Source organism: Oxyura jamaicensis, chromosome 9 (genome assembly GCF_011077185.1).
Source record: "Oxyura jamaicensis isolate SHBP4307 breed ruddy duck chromosome 9, BPBGC_Ojam_1.0, whole genome shotgun sequence".
NCBI lineage: Eukaryota > Metazoa > Chordata > Aves > Anseriformes > Anatidae > Oxyura > Oxyura jamaicensis.
The window spans coordinates 21664872-21683814 of NC_048901.1; the positions used below are offsets into that span (position 1 = coordinate 21664872).

General features: G+C 40.1%; 1 protein-coding gene across 3 annotated transcripts in view; it reads right to left on the bottom strand.

The window, feature by feature from the left end:
- The window catches only part of LOC118171476 (multiple epidermal growth factor-like domains protein 6), a 187508-nt gene that overhangs the window by 79668 nt on the left and 88897 nt on the right, over positions 1–18943 (bottom strand). For 2 of the 3 annotated variants that reach the window (XR_004753230.1, XM_035334625.1), the window contains exon 5: positions 4364–4486. Coding sequence is in view for 2 of the 3 variants with exons in the window: in XM_035334625.1 (XP_035190516.1) it covers positions 4364–4486 (123 nt within the window). In the remaining variant the exon portion in view is untranslated. Of the gene's footprint in view, positions 1–4363; positions 4487–12329; positions 12626–18943 lie in introns of those variants that run through there. The other variant, XM_035334626.1, reaches the window with a different exon arrangement.

Here is an 18943-nt window from a genome sequence, read left to right on the forward strand (position 1 = left end):
AAGAAAGAAAGAAAGAAAGAAAGAAAGAAAGAAAGAAAGAAAGAAAGGAAAGGAAAGAAAGAAAAAGAAAGAAAACAAGCCTGCTTCCTGGCATCTCCCTAGAGGTGCACAGTGTTATGTCCTTCAGTTTTTTCACAGGATGCAGCAGAAGCCTGGTGCATTGATTTGATGGGCAAGGAAACCAGTCCAAATGCAGAATTACTGTGTTTATTCTCTTTGGCAAAAACACAGCGTTTGACAAGAATGAGTTATGACCGAAACCTCAAGCCTTACAGACTAAATAAATGCTGAGGTCATCTTAATAAACACTTTCTTTGACAAATCCTTCAGTATTCCTTTTAGTCAAGCTATTAACTCTTCTGTGGAAGCAGTGCTTAGAGAGTTCCCATCAGACAAGAAATCAGGATAAATCATTGACACCAATGACTATTTTATTACTTGGGTAAACAGCAGTGGCCTTGCGAAGTCACACACCGTCTCTGAAGGCAGCCGCTCCACGAGCCTCTCCAGCAAAGGTCAGGGATCTGCCCAGGCTCTGAGGCTGGACTGAACCCCCAGGGATGCCCAAGGACTGGGCTGCACTGACTGCAATATTGCTCTAATCAGTAAAATAAAAGCTTCGTTCCATCAACAGCTAACCATATGACTTCATTTGTTTCCAGCTTCACCCAGTTGCCTTGACAGATGAGAACACAATAATATAAATAAGAAATGACATTTTACCAAAGCAGGTTAACACAAGGTCACAACCTTTTTCATTTGACTTCTGTAGCTTATTCATGTGTGAAAACATGCTTTTGTAGCTCTAGCCTCAGCATGCTTTACAGATCTGGACTTGTGCTGAAAGCTGAGTTTTAAAATGGCATTTACGTTTGGAAAATAGCATTTTGCTTTTTGTGATGTTTGAGTACAATTGTTTCACATTAGTATAAGTTCTAAAATGAGAAAACCTGTACATATCACAGAATATCCCATAAGAAGTCAGGGTAACCTCTGCCTAACAATTCAGGAGCTAGTGCACACAGATGAAGTTGATTTGCGTGCACACACACACATTTCTCCTCCCTTACTCAGACCAAGTTAAAGCTTTCTGAGCGAATTCCCCCACTGACATCAACCAGGATGCCCCTAGAAATGCTGAACACCGGTATGGATGCACTGGGCACAGAACGAGGCTGACAGCCGTACACTAATAAATGTCAAATATTAATTTATTGGACTATTTGTGCAGTGATTTAAATCCAAATCCTTTTTCATCATTAATTTTAACAGGACACATAAAGAGTGAGAGGTAAGCATGAGCTTCATGTCAAAATCTGTAATGCCTATGTGACTATCTGCCAAAATATATTTCTCCGTCAGATAAGAGAACTGAAGTCCTGTCTAGGAACACTGGAGATTTCAGCTGCAGCACAACACACAGATAATTAGACTTGAAAGGCTAATCAGTTCACCACTCTGGCTGGTGTCATCTGTAGAAGCACGTGCCTTCATCTTACGACAACTTGCCTCTTGACGCAAGTAACCCTCCCTGAAATAAGATGTTATATACCACATAACTCTGAATGATATATCCTGCCGTAAGACACCACAACCAGTTAGAAAAGATCCTTTTTAAGATGATCTGGCCTATTTTATGCCGTTGTCTTATTCATATTCATGTAGCCTTATGTCTTCAGGTGCCTTTGATGACACAGAAGGTAGAGATGCTCAACTCCTACTCGCTCTCCATTGTCAGTTTATACTCTTGGGTCTCCTAAAATGGCTCCCCCCAAAAAGCTATTATTGACTAATCAGCAGTACACTTCATTATGTTGTTGGATTCATGAATTTTCATTCACTTTTCCCTCCTCAAAATTAAAGAGCTACAAATGGCTAACAGTATTATTTTTTTTAAGTTATTTCCTGGCAACATATTTCCTTTTTGTCAAAAGGATGCTCTATTTTATTTCTGAAAAACAAGATCAATCTTTGCACTAATAATGACCTACTGAATAAAATCTGCACTACTTCCCCGGTGCTTTTATAACAATATGCCGTATTTGTACCTCGGCTAACAAAAAAACACACCGTACAGCAATTGATCATTTCAGTCACCAGTGAAATAAAACCAACCGTGAGACAGATAATGGGAGCAGAACAATAGTGCGCAGCTATTTAATGCTAGAGTTTAGGCTAAGAGCTAACATAAAGCACAATGAAGCTATAAAGAAAGAAAGAATGTAACTACCCAGAACGACTATAAGCTTTATTCCTCCAAAAATGCTGGCTAACCTGAGTGATGAGAAACTGCTTTGCCCTCATCTTCAAGATGAGCCCTTTGAGCAACGCAGAGCCATCGCATCAATAAAGCACCAAGTCAGTGCCATGTCCTGAAAGATCAGCACCTTGGAGCAGCACACGCAGCTTTCTCTGGGAGCTCACATTTCCCTCCTGTCAAAGTCAACCACTGAGTCACTTATATTGCAAAATCTGATGGCTACAAGTTGGCTGAAGGTGCTTCGTTGCAAGTCTGTAGCCACTTGCTCATCACTACCAGCACCACAAAGCTGAGGTGTGATTAGTGTGAGCTCTGCGTTCACCTTGATCTATGGCTTGAGCGGTTTCAGTTTGTTGCACATTTCCATTTTTGTCTGAAGATTTCAAACATTGGCTTCAAAATGGTTAACAATATGTTCTTCTCTAACTCCTGCGTAGTACAAGAATCAAATATCTTAAGCTCTGTTTGATTTTTCAAAGAATGTCAAAATAACAGATTTTGAAGCCTATTTTAAGAGTAGCAGAATTGTATAGAAGGAACACTAATTTGACTGACACAAAACAATTTTAACAGAAACAGTACCCCCGCATGCTAAACAATTTAGGATTACAATATGTAGGACCCCTGCTTTCAAAAATGTATTTTTCTTTATAAACTTTTAAGCAGATGTGAAAACACAAGCTTTCACAAACAGAGCCATGCACTGGCTCACTGGCATATCACCAATTAGCCACCAAAAGTGGTAAGAGAAGACTGAGGTGAAGTAGCAGGAATCTGTGAATTATGCCTCGTATTTCATGCTCCAGCTCTCAAAAGGCCAAAATGAAAGCACTGAGGACCATAATGAAAAACTTCAATCAAAATAAAATAAGCATCTACAGCTTATTTACATTGTCAAGCTCAATATCAAATGATAGCTTACCTTGAAAAATAATTCTACAGTCTTCTAGTGGAGAAAAAGGAGTGCAGCCAAATAAATTACAAAGTTAGGTAAAGAATACAATCACAGCTAAGAAATACATTGCTTTGCAATAAATCTTAAGAGAGACATTGAAGGAGAATGATAAATGAAATCCTGGCACAAAGGAATTTGTGTGACACTGTGCAACAGGAAAAGCCAGAGGAGATGGCTTCCTGTGAAAAGATGATAACACAGTTTGCACAACAGGAAAAGCCAGAGGAGATAACACGGTTTGTGGAAACATACCTAACACCTTTCATCTTGAGAGAATCAGAAAACTTCCACTCTACACTTCCTGTAGCAATGAAATACAGCTGAGGATGTGATCCCGGCAGTGAGCCAGTGCCCAGAAGATCACACAGCAGCAAACGTTCATCACCTGCATTAGCGGAGAGTTCGTGAAGGAGAAGGATCTGCTCTGGCCTCTGACATCTTGGCTACTTTACTGCTAATCTCAGTTACATTTACATCTAAAAATGGAGTGACTGTAGATCAACAGATCCTATGGGTTTGTTTACATTTACTTCATGTTACCATTGCAACATTAATGGAATATAGTTAGATTTCCCAAATGTTCTAACATAAATTGATGTGATGTTTTAATTTTACGCAAAGTCAAGCTTTTGCATAGCATCTTTTGCATAAGAACAAATTTTACCCCATCATGCACTAACTGGACTTATATTTCCCTTAGGAAGAAGACAAATGGGTTTATGTAGCATGTGATTTCAAATCCTTTTTTATTCTGTTAATCTCTAGCTGTGGAATTGTGATTGAAATGCAAAAATGTATGTGTATTTTCTGATAAGAACCATTTTGTTTTAGAGACACGAAATGTTATCAAACATATACACTTCCTTCAGGTTTTTAAACTGATGATGGAAATTCTATAATCAGAACATGGCACAACCAATCCAGGTTAAATGATAACAATTTTTCAAAAGGAAAAAAAAAAAAAAATCAACCCTTTGAAGTGTTCTTAGAGTTACATCCGCATAATCCAGACATGAGAAGATCGGCTTTCTTGACAACTCTGAATATACACTCTTCAGCTGGCTCCAGCTAAAAGCTAACACTTCCTTTTCCTTTACAATGTCTTCTCTGATTCCTTAACAGCAGTATGACGCAGAACAAAACATTACCTCCACACGATTTTCCATCTTCCTGCAGTCTCTGGCCAGCTGGACACTTGCAGTGGTAGCTGCCGATGGTGTTACAGCACTGGTCTTGGCAGCCACCGTTCGCGGTGGTGCACTCGTTTACATCTGTGGGTGGAAAGCATTAGGCGGTCAGTAAAAAGTGGGCATCGACTAGATTACGTGTTTATTTACGAGCATCTGTGTATGATCCCGATGTTACAGAATTAAAAAGTTACTGAGAAATATAACCAAGGCCCCTTCAGGCCAGCACTGCAGAAATGACTCCCAGCTCGGTCACTGTGCCCCGCCACGCAGCCGATAGATGCAATGGGGGGATGTTTCCTCCTCCGCTTCTGTGCAAGGGCAGCTGCAAAGCCCACCCGGAGGATGAGAATGCAAAATCTATTCATGGCAGAGATGAAAAACCTCTAGAAAACGGTAGCACTTGAAAATAGTTAAGGTCCTTCTTTCCTCAGATACGCGTGCAGTTCATATCCACACTCCCTTCCTATTCACCTGCTCAAGCTGGTGCTTGCTTGCATGATTTTGAATGGGAAAAAAAAAGATCTTTACACATTATAAATGAAGAACATTACAGAACTACATAAATAATCAAATAAATGACTAGTCAATGGCAGAGAAAAATCAATACTGAAGACATTTTCTTTTCAACCTGTGTACTCATATATCCTGCACAAGAATTTCTGAAGAAATGTGATGGAAATCTTCGGGCCAGTAATGCTCTGTTGAGCTGCATCGCAGACAACAGATGGTATGGAAGAATCTCCAAAGTAGAAAATTTGTCAAGTGGGATAGTAAATATAGCAAAACCAGCAGGTATTTGCTGTATTGATTTCATGTATTCTGGAAAGCATACTTGTGCATTACTTTCTGGCTTGCCTCGCTCTCTCTGAAGTGTGAATGTTGTCTCGTAGACACGCAATTCGTCCACTGCAGAGGGAGGTAGGGACAGCAATGAATCTGCACAAGAGCAATGGGTTGTATACGTTTTTTTCTTGGTTTGGTGACAAACATCTTGAACGGGCTTGCTGGCAGAGCAGACCTCAGTGCACTGGTAAGGGGCAAGCCAGGGTTAAGGGGACGCGCCAGGTTCCCAAAACCTGGCATGAGGATGGCATGACAGATGTCATGTCCATGAGGACCTGAGAGTTGGTAGGGATCACATATTGCATTCAGGTTAGAGAGCAAGAGAGCTGCGAGGAGGAAGATTAAGCAACAGAAGATAAGCATCATCATGACTATACAAATTGAAGCAATTACTTCATATTAGGGGCACTCTGCATCACCACCGGGGAAATACGGCTTTTTTAAAAAATCTAATTAGACTCTGTCCAAGAGAAATACAAAGTGCTGTAAAAAAAATAATCAAAAAAGAAAGAATTTCACATATATACAAGAGAGACGAGAGCCTTTCAACTTCAATCCTTAGCTGCTAAAGACTAAGATTTACCAAGGGTCGTTAGTTCTTTGATGAGCTTGAGTTTAATTTTACTAGTTCATTTACGATCCTGTCTAAAAACCAGAGTTCAAAGAAATTTTGGGGGAGGTTTCAGATTATTAACAAGCTAAAGGAAAGCACATCATGAAATGTCAACATTTACTAATGCGTATCTGAAGAGGCACAAACTCACTGAAATCATCTCAGTTCTCTGCAGCTGATTTCTCTACAGCATTCAATGCAATGACCGCCACAATAAAACTTTCTTTGTCCCCAGTGACGCTGACAAGCACTGGCAAGTTAAATTTAAAATAAATAAATAAACAAATCAGTTATGTCAGAGCTGCACAACAAAGCAAATCTTCACTCACACGGAGTCAGCAAGGCTTTTCTCTTGATTTCACGGAAACACAATTTAGGCTAGAAACTTTTCCGAAGTAAAACACTCACACACCCCGAAATGCAAAAGCAAACCGTGCCGAAATAAGACATTCGTCTGTTCGCTTCTCAGCAAGAGGCTGAGAGAACATATGACAAGCAACAGATTTTAGTCCTGTTCCTCAAAGCACAGGAAGAAGGCACGGTAGCGCTGAGCATCGTACAGAAGATCGACAAAGCAGACGTGTTCCAAATGATTTACTCCCTCTAACTAGCATACATCTTGATATGCCTTGTGGTAATAAACAGTAATGAGCCGCATAATAACCCTGCTCCACAGCTTCAACTTCTATTTATACTAGCAGAATTGAAAACTAATAAAATCCCTTGCTCTTTATTTTTTAAAAACAAAATTATGTGAGGAACTACTTTATTTTTCTAGACCATGTTTAGCATCAGCAATATTACATGACCTCCTAGTATAAAATATTGACTAAGTTCTGTGGTCTATAATATACAACCTAATTTATTAACACCAATGTCTGTATTTTCATCCAAAACACTGAAAGAAAACCTTTCAAGCTGAGAAGCTAATCATTATCCTCTTGATTTCACAAGGGTATAATACACGCGGAAGTCTATGGTGCTATTGCATACTAATGTACAGAACATTTTTCCTTTTGATTGCAACATATTTATATTAGCAATCAGGAATCTTCTTGTTCAGCTTAAAAAGCTGTGACCCACCCACATGTTTTGCCCCAGTAAAGAACTGGTGCTACTAAAACTCATCATCTTCTTCCATCTCTCTCTCCCATGCTATGTCCTGGATTTCCTCATCTCTGCCTTAAAACTTGCTTTTATTCTATGTTTTTTGTTTGTTTGGTTGGTTTTGGTTTTGTTTTTGGCTGTTTCTGACACCAGAAATGTACTGCTTTTTCTATTATATGCAGAAATTCTGACTTTTCATCCATACATCTCTTTAAAACAAATACGTCATTTAAAGCTGATCGTCGTAACTCGGAAACTAAATTATAGGTATTGTAAGACAGCAAAATAAGCTTTTGACATAGCCTTTTCCCTGTGACACAGCGCACATATTTGAAGGCGTAACCCTCATTAGGTACAAACCATAGTAGTTCAAAACTTAGTGTTAAGAAAATTTGCTCTCTAAGCACCTGCATCTGCAGTGTACAACCCCCTGTACAAGAGCTTCTCCACTGCTTGTATCGTGCCAACTTGTTTTTAACAATCCAATAGTAAAGGTCAGAAGTTGCCTCAAACAAGCACAAAAATCAGTTATCTGAATGTGAAATAATAACAAATCTGGTTTATGTTTACATGTTAAAACCTGGTTCATATAGCTCTTACAAGCCATTCTATATTCCTAAAACACAGAGTAGGCAGAATTTTAATATCTGATTACAGTTTTGCCACTGTAAAGAAACAAAACAAAACAAACAACTACAACAAAAACAATTCTGTCAAATGATAAATTTCTGTCTGCTTTCCATATTCAATGTCATTCAAGGTTGCAAATATATTTGCCTTTTGGATAGCAAGAAAAATGACAGAAAATTTCTGACATGTAACAAGTCTGCCAGGTTAGGGCTGACAAAAGTTCAATGTTATCAAGACTATCAATCCATCTGTAATGACATGCTGTAGGCGCTTCAGAAAAATAAATGTGATGCTTTCTACTGCAATATTTCACATTTATTTATAGAGCCAATGTTGCAACACAAAAACATCATCCACGGGACATACTTTATGTGAGTTTTCAATGCTGCCATATGAAGTCTTAGAGAATAAAAATGAAACAAAACCAAAAACAACACAAAACATAATCTAGATTAATTCACTATTAACTGTGTATATGATGTCTGTGATGTGTGTGGAAAAAAAAAATCACAGCATTTTAATTCACTAGAATTCAAAAATGTAGATTGTAGGCATGGCCCTTGCTCACAGCATAAGGTATTGTAAAAATGTATTCATTTGTCCAAAAACCTCCTCAAATATTTGATATCTTCAGAGTAGGAGAGCATGTCTGTTTTTCAGGAAATGGATCACCTTTGCTCAATTAAATATGCCTAAGAGATATATGCTGGATGGAGGACTGATCCCAATAGCCTTCTCCATTCTTGTCGAATGCTCCTGAAAGTATCAGATAGCAGAGCAAGACAGAAAAAAACAATCTTTCACAAGGATATTAGGATTAAAGTCTAGATGATTTTAGTTTTCCTACAAATATATGCAAAATTTATATAAATGCAGCACTGGACAAAATTGAACTCCAACAATGCACTGAATCACCTTCTATTTTTGGCAACAATTTAGATCTACAGGACACACCAGCTAACCCATTGCCTAGAGGCAACAGCACTTTTAGGAAAAGGATTTTACCAGTATAACAAGTTTATGGAATTTGTATTAATATAATGATTCATTTTTAAGAGAACAAAGGGAATCTCATAACCGCAGCCCAGCATTTAGTGTTTTTTTTCCCCCGAAGGTTGCTATATTTATCAGTTGCAGATGAGCAACAACTTTATTTAATGCAACCACATGCAAACTTGCCATTTCGGTGACCACTCGCGGGGGTAACCTGTGCTCTGAACCGTAAGCAGCTGACTTCAGCGCATGTCATAGCTCAATGGGCTTGTAATAAATCACTGGAGTGGAATAAAATCTGCAAAACCATTCACATTGTTATTGCAATACCACACGAACAAAGCCCACCACTATGGAAAGGGGAGGTTATTTTGATTAGTTTAAAAGTGTTTGGCTAGCACACTGGGCTTCAATTAGGGGTCAAAGTAACCAGAACATGTTTATTTAGGAGGAATACAGCAGTTCACTAATAGCACTTCATCCCAGTTGTGATTTTCTCCTGAAGACTGGGGTGAAAATGGGCAGATTTCAGGAATCTAAATATTAAGCAACTTTATCTAAGAAAGAAGCTTGGTTACCTGCTGTAACAGGCACTGGCGGCATCTATTGATTTTACTGGCAATTCAGATGTGTAAATCCCTAACTCAGAAAACATACCGTGAATGCTTGCAGCATCAAACTTAAATGTATTTCAGCACAAAACCCTCATAATACTTATCAAATCCTAAAGATATAATGTGTAACCTAAATGCACCTATATGTGTACCTCAGCACAGCTGAGTGCCTGGTACATGAACAAAGAGATACACTCACATGCGTATTACTATCTGCTTTCCTGAGGAAATATAGTAGGTGAGCATCTGCAAATTACAATGTACACTAGAAAACTTCTCATTTATAGATCTAAACGGTTTGATTCAAGGTTTAAAAGTACCAAAGATTCAACAAATAGGTAGCTCCTTAAGGTTTTAGACACTCTTTTTCTTAAAATTACGGCCCAGATGGTCTGCCACCAAAACCATATGTCTGAATAAATCCTGAAGCCTGAGAAAGTTGATATGAACTTTAAAAGCCAATCACTGCTATGACACCACGCAGCTCACATGGGTACGTACGCTCGTATATCACAGCAACGTTACATGAAATAGTCAGGCTGGACAGGCTGGCGAGCACAATGCTCACGCCCCAGCTACTGCATGTGCCTTTTTCTTCGTTTTGTGCAAGAGCTATATAACAGTCTTCTTTGAACAGTAATTGTCTTGAAAACATAAATTACATCCATCATCTTCAGTGTGAACCATAAATTATCTGCCTGAATAGAAAACAAAGCTGCTCATTCTGATAGTCAAGCACAGTCCTACATGTGTATTGATTAAGCACTCTTAATGCTTTATTAGGTTTTCTTCCTCCACAAAGTCAATAACAGGATGAATATTTCTTCTTGTGCTGTTATGAAGTATCGTAAATCTGAGCTGTTGTTAACAAGCGTCTGATTAGTGGAGCAAGCTTCTAAGAGTTTGGCACAGACTTTTCTCGAGTGAGCTCCCAGAGAACACCCATCATTGCCATTGTCTCCACTGGCAGCTGTTGTACCCTGCTTCCAAAAGTTATCACCTCCTCTTTTTATTATTTTTTTCTTTTGTAGAAAGAAGTTACCTCTGCACGCATTCCTCTTGATCCCTCTGTCACATTCATTTACACAGAGAACATCAGCTGTCTAATTTAACAAGCGGGTACACAGCCCACCTACCCCAGGGCTGTAGACCTCTGCAATTGTTTGCTTGCTTTTGTCCCTGCAGCATTAAAAATTTGATTTTATGAACCCTAGATGCAAAACCAAAATCAAACAAAACCTCTTGTTAAACATACTGCACCAGTACTAATTTTTCCTTATTAAAATCATACGCCGAAGATTAAAAACAAAAACTAGATGCATCAGTCATTTGCACTTGCACACATCAAGAATAACTCCTTTAAAGTCAGAGTAAAACTCGGCAGGGAGAGAAAACAGGCTCGGAGTTTAAATAAGTTAAAGAACAGGCTCTCAAAAAGCAAGAGGCTGGTAAGAACTGCTGTGTTCCTCTAGAGCTGTTGCTGCTCCTGTGCAATATCAGGAAATGCTCAGTGTCGTGCTGTGGGTACAGAGGTGGCCTGGTCCAACACATGCTCTCCTCCTACTCTTTGGTATATAAAGTCTGGAATAATTCCTGAAACTTGGCATTTAACCGTCCTTTCAAAATCTTACTGCTTACACTCCATAACCACATACACAGCTGGTCTCTCTTTTTTTTTTTTTTTTTTTTTTTTTTTTTTTTCCTGAGCTTCAAGGACGTTTTGCAACAATAACTTACAAAACCAAAGTGCTGGGTGAAAAAATACTTGCTTTGATTTTTTATTTTTTTATATATATATTTTTATCCCACTTTAAAATCATCTATAGCAGGAACAACCACTTCCTAAAAGTTAACTGCAAGACCTAAATCATGTTCCAGTTTTCTTTTAATAGCAACTGGAATAACTAAAACGAAAGGGAAAAAAACCTTCCTACAGTACAACAAAATCCTGTAATAGTACTCATTTTTAAAACACATTTCACAGACAAGGTATGAATAATGCAACTGAGCATCCCAGAACATCTGAATTAAGCAACAACAGACTAACGGATGCTAATTGGCCATGATTGGAGATGATTGTGGAGCACGGCTAGAGCTATGATTACAAACAGAGCTAACGCACCCAGCCCAAACCTCAAGTACCGTTGCTGCAATTAAAGATATTTTATCAAATTAGACAAGTGTTTGCCTTTGCCTGCTACGATGGTTGTGAGCAAAACATAAAAGAAAGCATCATTTGCTGTAACGTAGCTTTCCTCACAACAGAACTCTGCTGAGACGGATTTCTTTCCGCTTAGACTTTTCATGCCACAAAATGGAGCCTTTTTTAGAAAGAACTTGAGGACTCCACAGTGACATCCTCAAAAGCCTTTGCCTTTGTCTGAAAATGCAGCTACCCTAAAAATGCCTTCTCTTTGGCATATATCTGACTTCCCTTGCCAACAAGTGGTGGGTATGCACACACAAACAGGATAAAAGACTCTGAACTTTGGACGTTTTGATTTCACAAGCTCTTTCCTATCTCGCAGGCAGGTAAACACCCTTTAAAAATCATACCCAGTGATTACCAGTGAGACTCCAGTAGTCTTTATCAACTTGAATTCTGGCATGAATTGCAAGCACGAGTTGAGCATTTGGCTCCAGCCAAGCCACGTGCTGGAGCCTAACGGGGAGTTCACAAAATGCACCTTGTACCTGAGACAGGCTTGCAGCTTGCTGCCTTCTGGTATCCTGGCAAAGAAAACCAGAAAGGGCCAGCCATTTGGTCATAAACCCAGGGTGGGACTTTGCCAGTATTGTTCCCAAATGTTCAGCTTCCCTCTTCTGCTTCTGTATCTCAAGAAAATTTATGTGCAGAACTACTGCCTTCCCTCCCCCTTCCCATGGTCGCCTATAAATCGGGTCATCAGAGTGCAATTGTAAAAGCATATAGAAAAAGTAGGTATTCTAGGTCATTGCTAAAAGCTTAGCATTTACATTTATTAATCTTAAGTGGTATAAATCTCCATAAAAATGAGTTACTTCCATATTAAAAAAAAAAAAAAAATCAAGGCTATGCAAAATTATTTGGGTTCTTGGGCTACAATACCTGGAGAGTGATAACCAGTATATATGTGCAAATAACCTGGGGGTACCCACGGGTAAGGTAATGCCAATGTCCTCAGGACCAACCATGAGTTCAGAGACATAGAGCACCGGCATCAAAGGAGCACAACAGGAAAGCGAAGAAGGTGGCTGATGCACTCTGCTCAACCTGTATTTTCAAGAGATTTAAAATGTCACCTCCCATGAAGAGCCCTGCAACAGCCCAACACATAAATAACAAAAGCAGAGATAAAGATAGCACTGGTCGTTGTTGATGTTTTTCAGGCTCGCTGGGCTAAAAGGTGAACGAACAATTTCAGACAGAAATAAATACACTTGTTCCCAGGTAAAACCTGTAATGATGGGTCAGAGCCTACCAATTCAGTGGTGGCCCGCGTGCGATGGTTTAAAGGACTGCCGCCCCGTGGCTTTGACATCTATGCAGAGCCGCAGCCCCAGTTTGCAAGGCCGGAGGAGGAGCCGGGCAGGCGGCAGGGTGCAGGGGCAGCGCTGGGCCCTACCGGAGCAGGTTATTGGGAAATTTAATTCCAAACAGTACTGTAAAGGAACCTCAAATCACGATTTTATCTGATCCAGGAAGAGACAGGAAAGACAACAAAGAAAAATACTATTATAAGCATAAAGTGTTTATTCCAGCTTTGCCTCTTTTTTTTCTTTTCTGTACTCAGCAAGAGAACCGATCGATCTAAGCAAGCGTGTGCCTCCTCTCCTCCAACCCAGTAGAATAAATGCCTCAGACCCAGGAGCCCGCTCCTTTTGGCAGCGTTTTGTTGGGGGGGAGCCCCTGCAGCGCACGTGGGCACCTCGGGACAGGCCCCAGGAGGTGCCAGGTCCAGCAACGAGCCAGGCCCTGGCTGAGGCCCCTCGCAGGCCTGACAGCCTGAGGGCACCGGGTTCCCTGGTGTGCAGGGAAGGGGATGTGACACAGGAAAAAGTGGCATCCAAATGCTTGTCCTTAAACAGTATTTGTCTCTTTTAACGAATGATAAAACCCTGCCAACCGGACCGTCAGGCCCAAAGCGGCGGTGCTGCTGAATTTCAACAGGACTGAAGCCGCGGGTCCAGACGCTTCGACTCCCCAGCCAAACAGGCTGGTGACTGCCGCAGTGCAGCCTGAGCAAGATATCAACTTAATGACCCTAAATTCCAGGGCATCCCTATGGTAAGAAGCCAGTTCCTTCTAAACAACTCTTTCTCATAATATCATTACCCACAGGACTAAGCAAGTGCACAAATTAGTTCACTTTTCACATGAATAATGAAAACTTTCCTTTTTTTTTTTTTTTTTTTCTCCTTTCCCCAAACTATTACACACTGACATGAATGTAAAGGATATTTTATCAGGGAAAGGATGCCACGTGCCTGGCTTCTGCTTTAGAATTGGAATGAAGTTTTGAGTTTTAAATGGAAACTCCAATTTTCTTATTTTTTCTTAATAGTCGTCCTTGCCAGTCAATGTCAATCACTGGTGGGACAGACTCTACTCATCATTTGATACAGCCTGGGATTAGATCAAGCAGCAATGAACGGCACGCCTCCGCTGCTGCCTTAAATGAGTTAAATATTTCTTTCTTCCTATTTCCTCCTGAATAATCTCTCTTGTCTTTTGTTTTTTCTTCACTAGAAGACCTTCCTAACAGCTATGTGGGCAGAATTACTCACTACCCTGTCAAAAATCCTGCGCTAGCTAGAGTTGTCAAGTAATCTCACTTCTTACTACAGAAAATAACTTTTCTGTAATCATTCTCCGTGTGGCTGAAACATGATTGCACAACCAGGTCAATCCTTTAACAATGAACGTAAATGAGAACTGTTTGGTCTACACAGACATATGCCATTGCCCCTTAGCTGCGCTCACTCACAGTGTCTTCTAGTAACTGATCTGACATGTCAAGGGCAACAGAATCCATGGAAAAAATGAAAAACAACAAATGATTAAATCTTCATCAGTTTAATTTGTAAAGAAACCCTAGGGAAGTCATTATTCCCAGAGACTTCATTGCCTAATTTATCTTCTGAATTCCTCTAACTCTTTTGACACCAGTGGGTGCTTGTTAACCGGTACTTAGTGTTACTGCGGGGCAGGCTTTCCTCCGTCTGCCCCACACCAAGAGCAGTGCTGTGCAGCACCTCGATGGACAGTCACTGCTGGGCATTTGCAAATGCAGATTCATCATTTCATGCTAAATATTTCAGAAAGATCCAAAAACAGCAGAGAGGTAAGCATCCTTTGTCTAGAAGGGAATCCCTGCTATTGAATTCAAGCAGGACACTTAAATTGGATATGGAGTTATAGCAAGCTTGAAAAAAGAGATGCCCGAACCATTAACTTGTGTGCTGTTGTTACCAATGACAAACTCAAAGCAAGGGACTGGAAAATAAGATCTCTTTTTTTCCAGATAAATTAACAATGACGAGCACAGAATAGCTCTGATTTCTTGGGGCCTTCCCTGGTATAACAGCAGAGAGGATTCCTCTCAAACAAAGAAATCCTGTTCTGCGTGATGCCACGGTCAGACACTCTGCAGAAAGAACAATTGGCTGGAATTTACCTCGGATTGACACCAGCATTTGAACCTGGGACCTCTCCTCCTTCTGCAAGCACATATGTTCGCCATGTGTAGCGGTCGCCGTTAGCAGAGGTAGCAGTCTTGGGTTTACAGCCTGGGAGTTCTGGTTATAAAAATATGTGATCTCAAGGTTTTTAAACTGTCAGATGTCAAAGGTGATCACAAGCAGAAATTAGAGGGCTGAAACTGCTAATCCACTGCTAAAATGGATCCACACCAGAGTCAGAAAGGACCAGTTTTGTGGAACCTCACACTCTGGTTTCCAGCACAAACTAAATTTGCCTTTTAAATCTACATAGATGTCAGGCTTCTGGTTCTGATCGGGAGCCAAACCCATTTTCAAAACTTCATTTTCAAAACTTCACTTTCAAACCCATTTTCAAACTTCAAAATTACTACAGCAGTTGGTCTTTACATGGGATCATTTTGCACGTTAAAACATCCATTCTTCCACCCTTCTCTCTGCAAATAGCAGATAGGTTTTTATGTTCCTGACCATTAAAAAGGGTATACTGCTGTAAAATCTTAAATAACAACACATGGCCGTAAAGTTTTTGGTTTCAAGATAACCAACCGTATTTTGTGAGCAGCACTAAGGTCACAGTATTAAAGTTAATACTCTTAAGCAGAATATTTATTAGAAATAAATGTAATATTCTTAAGATATATTATAGATGTTCAATAAATTAAAAACAGACATCAAAGGGCAAAAACTATTAGGGGTGAAAAATCAAAGCACGGCCATACAGGCTGTGTGGAAATAAAGACATTCACACAGCATCTGTGTGCAGAGCATAGTAGATTCCACAGGCGTGTACTATTTGGAGTCCTAGTCCTGTTCTCCGAAGGGTGAGGAAATAAATCAATAAATATGTTTACCTTGATCTTTCGTTCACTCTTAGAGACCACTCAGCGCTTCTAATTTAACCAAGCCTCTTCAAACCAAACACTGACAGCTCTTCAGCATGTGGAATAACAGTTGTACAACGTACATCAGAAGAAACCAAGGCAGATCAGCCTGCCCTGCGCTTGCCTCAGACTGGGTTGGCACTCTCCAAAGCCAAGACCTTTCTTGCTGTATTCATGCCTCCCTCCTAAGCAGGAGCATCGGTGAATCTGGAATTTCACATTTGGAACTTCACCCTTCAGTTCCAATCAAAAAATAAATTCCTCACATTCAAAGCAGCCTAATTACTTTTTTGCATGGAAGAGACAGCCAAATTCATTCTGATGCACAAAAGGGAAGTGTGATATATGAGAAAAGTACATGTAGTATAATGTTATGGATGGTTCTGAAAATCTAGCTGGAAACATACGTCGCTCCTAACATCGTAGCTGTTGCCAACAGTTACCACCTAATGTTGTCTGAGAGGCTGCAGAGATTTCATGTTCAAAGGAAAAGGCAAAGACTTGTATCTGCAGTTAACCACGCTGCTGTAACTGATGGCAACGGCAAATTTTTAACAACCGGAAACATTCCTGGGACAGCAGCAATCGTGTTTTCATCGTGTGTGAGGGATTCACTCCATACGTGTCCCCCCCCATTGCTTAAAAAGCAACACACTGCCCCAAAATCCTGAAAGTTGGCAAGGAAGTTTTCTGAGTTGGAAACTGGTGCCGTGAGTCCATCAAGCATGGACTGAGTCCATCATGAGCCCATGGACGTGAGTCCATCAATGCATGGGAATTTAAGTGGTGAATTTTACTTTTCTGTTAAAGCCATTTTTTTTTTATTATTTTTTTTTTTTGGTCCTCCCAGGTTTTAAGGGGTCATTTTCTGAAACCCCTCTTGTACTTTGTAAGAGCAGGGACCAAGAGACAGCATTTCCAGGAAGAAATCAGTAGGGCTGGGGCAGTGCAGTGAGAACTGACATCTCTTCCTTTTCCCCATCTCTTCCTTTTCTTCCTTTTCTCAGCACTCATACACTTCTGATTAAATTACAAACTGTCTGCCTATATTTTTGTGGGTTTTTCCCCTCAAATGTTGAAGTATAATTATAGGGGGGGGAGAGAGAATTATAAATTCAACCAAGGTCATTAATGTACCAAATGCAAATTGTCTCCCATTTGTCAAAGACCCTAGGGAAGTCTAGAGATAATTGAAATGATAGATGAACAGAGGAGACTAACTGCTAATGGCCTGTATATCAATGAATCAATGTCATATTTATGAAGGGCTTTGGGAAATTATTTTAAATACTTCATCTATAGCTGAAGTTTAGCCTACTTTTTCTTTTTAATGCTGAAAAATTAATGATTAAGTTCAGTTTATAGTTACACAACTGTAAACCTGTGGTAATTTAAGCTCAGGAGCAAGATATTGAAAAACTACTTAAACCTGTGCCAGAAATGACCAAACTCCTCAATTACTATGGATTATGGCGTAACTAAGAGCAATATACATTTCAGAGAGAAATAAATAAAGGGTTGGCCCTCACCCTCATAACATTTAAACTCATCTATTTTCCCGTGCTTCTCTAGCCCTCCAGTATGTGAATAAATTGGAAAAAGCAGGACCATAGCAGTGATTCTCCTCCTTGTCTTTTTTCCCCTCAATTTTTCAACCACAAACACAAGTGCTTGGGGCGCTATTTTCAGATGCGTTTACGGAACACTGACCAAACAGGATCAGGGAGTGGGGAGCAGCAAACCAGAAGAATTTCCTTTTCAACCAAAGGTGAAGCAAATCTTGGAGACACTTTTGGTGTGACGGCACAGAAAGACCAATTTCCATTTCAAAGGAGGAAATAACACAAACGAGGACATCTCTCTGCTTAGTCTTCTCCCAGTTACGGAGAGGGTTTGTTGTTGTTGGTTTTTGTTTTTGTTTTTCCCCTAGTACTTTTCTGCTTTTCTTCCCATATGACAAGAAGAATTTGAATGAAGAAAAACCAATAGGTCACCCACAGGCTTTTTACCAAAAAACAAGCAAGCAAAATCACACAAAGCTTTCTTTAGCAAAAATCTCTATCGTATTCAATTTAAGTGGCAGCCGGCAATATGCTGGGACAGGTAGGCTCACTGCAGGATGACCTGAACAAAATCCTCTGCATCCTCTGCCTGGCTGAGTGAAATCACACAGAGGGACAGGGAGAAGGGGGGAGTTTTCATGAGCAGTCTGTGGGATTGAGAGAGGTTTATTTCATCTGAAAACAGTGCCACAATAACTTGGCTTGTTGAAACATGCAGCTAATCTGGAAATTACATCTGGAGTTCTTCAGAATTGGAGTAACGTACATACAAGTGATTCTCCTCTTATACGAGGCTTTGGCACACGAAGCACGCAAATGAATACGGCTCTCAGCAAAACCCTGCTGTCTGGCAGTCTGAGAAAAGATAACACATGCGTTGCAGGTAAAAAGTTCACACTTAATTTTCTGGTCATTTCAACTTAAAACCACAAGAATTTATAAAAAGAACGGAGAGGTCGCATGGAGCTGATGAGAGAACAGGGAAGGATTCCAAGGGACTGGAACCGGGCTTTGCGATTACAAAATAGCGCTGGGGATGGTGGAGAGTTGGACCCATAGGGTAACAAGAAACCTCGAAGAAAAACTGATCAAAAAATCCAAGATTCATGAGGAAAGGACCCTACCAATCTGTCTATTGAGAGCCAGTACCAGTCATACTTTTCTAATAAAGATTTCTGAATGCACACTTCAAAAGTGTCCGTAGAAAGGGCTTAGAGTTACTGGGGAAAATAAAATGCACAGTACTGATTTTCTGGAAAAAAAAGAAAAATGTAGCCAGCAGGACAAAACAAGGCATGTTACAAACTATAAGGAATTATTGTGAATAAAGTCTGATTTGGATTTTCTGGTTCATTTGGAAGGCCCAAAAGCACATTAAAGGAACATCTGCTTGACGCTGGTTTGCTTTTCTACCTGCCTTTTCCCCTGCCACTGCCCTTTTGACATCTCCATGGACAGAGGCACAGAGAAGGGACAGAAAAACATCTGCACAAAGGAGTAAAAGAAATAAAGCTGATCTTCAAACCTCTAACTTCCCGGGGAGGTGAGCACCTCAGAGCATCCCAGTTCTGCTGCCTTCCACCTGCAGCTTC